The following is a 4,186-nucleotide window of genomic DNA, read 5'->3' as shown; positions in this document are numbered from 1 at the left end:
GGCACTGCAGAGGTGGTGGGACCCCCCGAGTCTGGGAACCCCATAATTCTGACATAGGTGGGAACACCCAAGTCCCCCCATGAGGCCATTATGAGTTTACTGGGACTGCAGCAGGAGGAGTGAGACTGTCAGAGTCCTCCATAGCAGAAGGATATCAGTTGCGGTGGGAGGGGCCCCATAATTGGGCCCCTGACTGTTAGTCCAATTAAAAGGTTCCTCCGGGTTTCCTGAGAATATCAGTGATTGGCAGGAAGGTCATCGCTGGGGAAGATCAGAAACCACCGGCAGCCACGCCCAAAACGCAGGACACAGCGCTGCCCGCCGCTACAATGGCCGCCTTCCGTATCATCCTTCCCCGGTCCCCCCTCCCCCCTCTATTCCCCTCCCCCTCATCAACAGTTTTGAACAAAATCTTTCCATTTCCATTACAGACCTTATTTTAGTGATGTCATCACTGGCTCTCTCTGCTTCTCTATGCAACACAGGCAGATCATGGCTGGTGGGAGGGGCTGGCAGGGGGCTGTACTTAGCTTCCTGAAAACATCCCAGCCCCCGGCCTCAGTACTCCTCTCCAGAGCCCCAGTCTGGATGCAAGCAGTGGGAGGAGTCAGGCCAGGGACAGTCAGGCTGGGGAGGAAAGTGCAAGATAATGCTGGACGTCCTCCAGCCAGGAAATGAAGCGGGCTCTAATGAAAGGGGCGGGGCCATGGAGTCAGGCTGGGGAGGAAAGGGCTGGAAGATGCTGGACGTTCTCCAGCCAGGAAATGGGGTGGGCTCTAATGAAAAGGGCGGGGCCAGGGACAGTGAAGCTGGGGAGGAAAGGGCTGGACGTCCTCCAGCCAAGAAATGGGGCAGGCTCTAATGAAAGGGGCGGGGCCAGGGACAGTCAGGCTGGGGAGGAAAGGGCTGGAAGCTGCTGGACGTCCTCCAGCTGGGAAATGGGGCGGAGCTCTATGCATGACTGCAGGGAAGGATGGAGTTTTGCTGAAAAGGATCCGCTCTGAACTTTGTATTTTCCGCTGTCACTGACATACCAAAGCCCCTCCCCCGAGGAGCTGCGCATGCCGCACCGCGAGCCTGATAAGACATTTCAGCCGGTGTGCAGAGAGGAGATTTAATAAGAAAACATTTTTGTGAAACAAAATAACAATTGTGGTGCGACGTCATCAGACTAACGCTCGGCTCCTCCCTTAGGGGGCGGGTCCAGGTAGCGGTGGTGGTCTCTGGGAAGAGTTCCCCTCCTGCGGCGGAGGAGGTGGGGCTCCGTGACGACGACTTTCTTCAGGGCGTGAAATTTCCAGGACTGAGCGATCTGGATCTCCTGCGGGAAAAAAAAGTACGATGGAATCACCGCGGGTTCTGATTGGCCCGGGGAATCACGCTTGAGGAACTACAGAGCCCAGCATGCCCTGCGGCTCCTCATAGGCTGGAGGTCTTACAGGGATCAGCTCGTCCTTGGCGTTCTCCCGTTCCAGAGTGGTCAGCTCCTCCGGGGACAGCAGGAAGAGGCGGAGCTCCCGTACGGCATCCTGCGCCACTTCAGCCACGGACACGCCCAGAACCGCCTGCCACAGAAACACAATGCTGTCCAATACAATATCAGAACACGCCCCCTGTCCCACCCCCTTCCCCGCCCTTCTGGACTGGACCTTCTTTATTCTGACCCGCCAGAAGCCCCGCCTCCTAAATCTAGGACCACCCCAGAGGATCCTTGGACTAATGTTAGTTATACCCTGAAAAGTGTGAAATGTCAGATTGGTGAGATCCCGGGCCTGTGCCCATTATGAGGGGTTCCCACCGTCCCTGTGCCCATTATGAGGGGTTCCCACCGTCCCTGCGCCCATTAAGAGGGGTTCCCACCGTCCCTGTGCCCATTATGAGGGGTTCCCACCGTCCCTGTGCCCATTATGAGGGGTTCCCACCGTCCCTGCGCCCATTATGAGGGGTTCCCACCGTCCCTGTGCCCATTATGAGGGGTTCCCATCATCCCTGTGCCCATTATGAGGGGGATGACAGGTCCTCTTTGCTGTACATGGCACACATTGGCCGATCTCCGGGTCACTCACGGAGCTGACATGGGCCCATTCCCGGGTGGCCCGGATCAGGGGGGCCTCGTCCAGGGTGAGTCGGTCGCTCTGCAGGATGCTGACAATTCCCAGATCGGAGAGTTCCCGGAAACTCGACGTCTCAACGATTTCCTGTTGGATGAGAAAGACGATTATTAATAGCGGATCCCCGGAGACCACCGATTGGCTCCCAGCTCACATCTGCTCCGCATCAACCCGAGACCATCCCCCCCCCCCTGACACCATCCCACCCACACATTGCCCCCCCCCCCCCCCGACACCATCCCACCCACACATTGCCCCCCCCCCCCTGACACCATCCCACCCACACATTGCCCCCCCCCCCGACACCATCCCACCCACACATTGCCCCCACCCCGACACCATCCCCCCCCCCCGACACCATCCCACTGACATATCCACACTGATCCCTGGGGGGGTTGGGAATGTCCGAGAGGAGAAGGGATGGAAATGGGGATCAGGAGGTTTGGGGGAAAAACACATAAATATTCCCTCCCCCGAGGAACAGGGAACCGCCTACACATGGGGGATCATGGCAAACAACAGTGACAGCCACCCACCCCCCACACTGACAGCCACCCACCCCCCACACTGACAGCCACCCACGCCCCACACTGACAGCCACCCACCCCCCACACTGACAGCCACCCACCCTCCACACTGACAGCCACCCACCCCCCACACTGACAGCCACCCACCCTCCACACTGACAGCCACCCACCCCCCACACTGACAGCCACCCACCCCCCACACTGACAGCCACCCACCCTCCACACTGACAGCCACCCACCCCCCACACTGACAGCCACCCACCCCCCACACTGACAGCCACCCACCCTCCACACTGACAGCCACCCACCCTCCACACTGACAGCCACCCACCCCCCACACTGACAGCCACCCACCCTCCACACTGACAGCCACCCACCCCCCACACTGACAGCCACCCACACTGACAGCCACCCACCCCCCACACTGACAGCCACCCACCCTCCACACTGACAGCCACCCACCCCCCACACTGACAGCCACCCACCCCCCACACTGACAGCCACCCACCCTCCACACTGACAGCCACCCACCCCCCACACTGACAGCCACCCACCCGCACCATCCAAACTGATGGCCAACCAACCCACCTGAACTGCCAAGCTCCTCATTCACAGCCTTGCAGACTGAAATCATGGACACCCAAACCAACCAATGAAAGTCTCCGAAACGTTGTCACTTCTCTGGGCCCCCACCACAGGGGGCGCTGATCCTGAGCTGCCTTACCACAGTGAGCCCCGCCCAATGAGTGACTTTGGTTTTCCATCATCCGGAATGAGAAGTGTGGAAGAACCTCTGATGGCCACCTACCCTCAACACCCTGGACTGACCGCAGAGCTAGCCATCCACATGGCAACCTAGGGGCCCAGTGGATGTCTAGGGGCCCAGTGGATGTTTAGGGGCCCAGTGGATGTCTAGGGGCCCAGTGGATGTCTAGGGGCCCAGTGGATGTCTAGGGGCCCAGCTCCAACCTTCATGCCAGTAGACCAGGGAGAAAGGCCAAATGGTCAAAGCTGGGCACCTACCGGCCCCTGCAGAGGAGGAATGACTGAGGGGGGGGCTTCTCAGCGCCTATTGCAATCCTGATCAACGTCATGCAGAGATGGGGGCCCGAGGCTTCTATCCATTCTGCCCCCAATTCTTCTCTCCAGTCCATCACCCATCTGTACCCTTCTGAACTAAGGGCCACCTACCCCTCCTAGACTGAGAACGTCCCACTTCCCACGGACTCCACAGGATTCCCGATAGGTTGCCTTAGCGCCATAATGAACGTTCCGTCTGATATTGAACTCTAGGAGTGTTATCTGCGGAAATGTCCCTGACACCTCCTGACCCCTGACACCTTCCCAACCCCTGACACCTTCCCGACCCCTGACACCTTCCCGACCCCTGACACCTTCCCGACCCCTGACACCTTCCTGACCCCTTCCCGTCCCATGTCACCTTCCCGTCCCCTGACACCTTCCTGACCCCTTCCCGTCCCATGTCACCTTCCCGACCCCTGACACCTTCCTGACCCCTTCCCATCCCCTGACACCTTCCCGACCCCT

The 4,186-nt window shown here is 59.4% G+C and overlaps 1 protein-coding gene across 1 annotated transcript; it reads right to left on the bottom strand.

The window, feature by feature from the left end:
- Positions 1 to 1,100: 1,100 nt before the first annotated feature.
- On the bottom strand, positions 1,101 to 3,900 carry BTBD19 (BTB domain containing 19). The gene is made up of 4 exons (XM_089668180.1): positions 3,855 to 3,900; positions 2,067 to 2,260; positions 1,440 to 1,565; positions 1,101 to 1,321 (listed from the first exon to the last, which is right to left on the bottom strand). The coding sequence occupies exons 1-4, from the start codon at positions 3,898 to 3,900 to the stop codon at positions 1,172 to 1,174; spliced, it is 516 nt and encodes a 171-aa protein (XP_089524306.1). The 3' UTR covers positions 1,101 to 1,171.
- Positions 3,901 to 4,186: the final 286 nt, after the last annotated feature.

Source organism: Staurois parvus, unplaced genomic scaffold (genome assembly GCF_062004578.1).
Source record: "Staurois parvus isolate SC_StPar_1 unplaced genomic scaffold, SC_StPar_1.0 ptg003927l, whole genome shotgun sequence".
NCBI lineage: Eukaryota > Metazoa > Chordata > Amphibia > Anura > Ranidae > Staurois > Staurois parvus.
Note: the sequence above shows the minus strand (reverse complement) of the source record. Positions and strands in the feature narration are given on the sequence as shown.

Bases quoted from the DNA above. Each gene is read 5' to 3' on its own strand.
- BTBD19 (XM_089668180.1), bottom strand. From the start codon at position 3,900: ATGGCGCTAAGGCAACCTATCGGGAATCCTGTGGAGTCCGTGGGAA. The intron at 1,566-2,066 runs GTGAGTGACCCG...TTTCTGTGGCAG, and splicing joins AATGGGCCCATGTCAGCTCC to GCGGTTCTGGGCGTGTCCGT. The intron at 1,322-1,439 runs GTAAGACCTCCA...TTTTTCCCGCAG, and splicing joins CCAAGGACGAGCTGATCCCT to GAGATCCAGATCGCTCAGTC.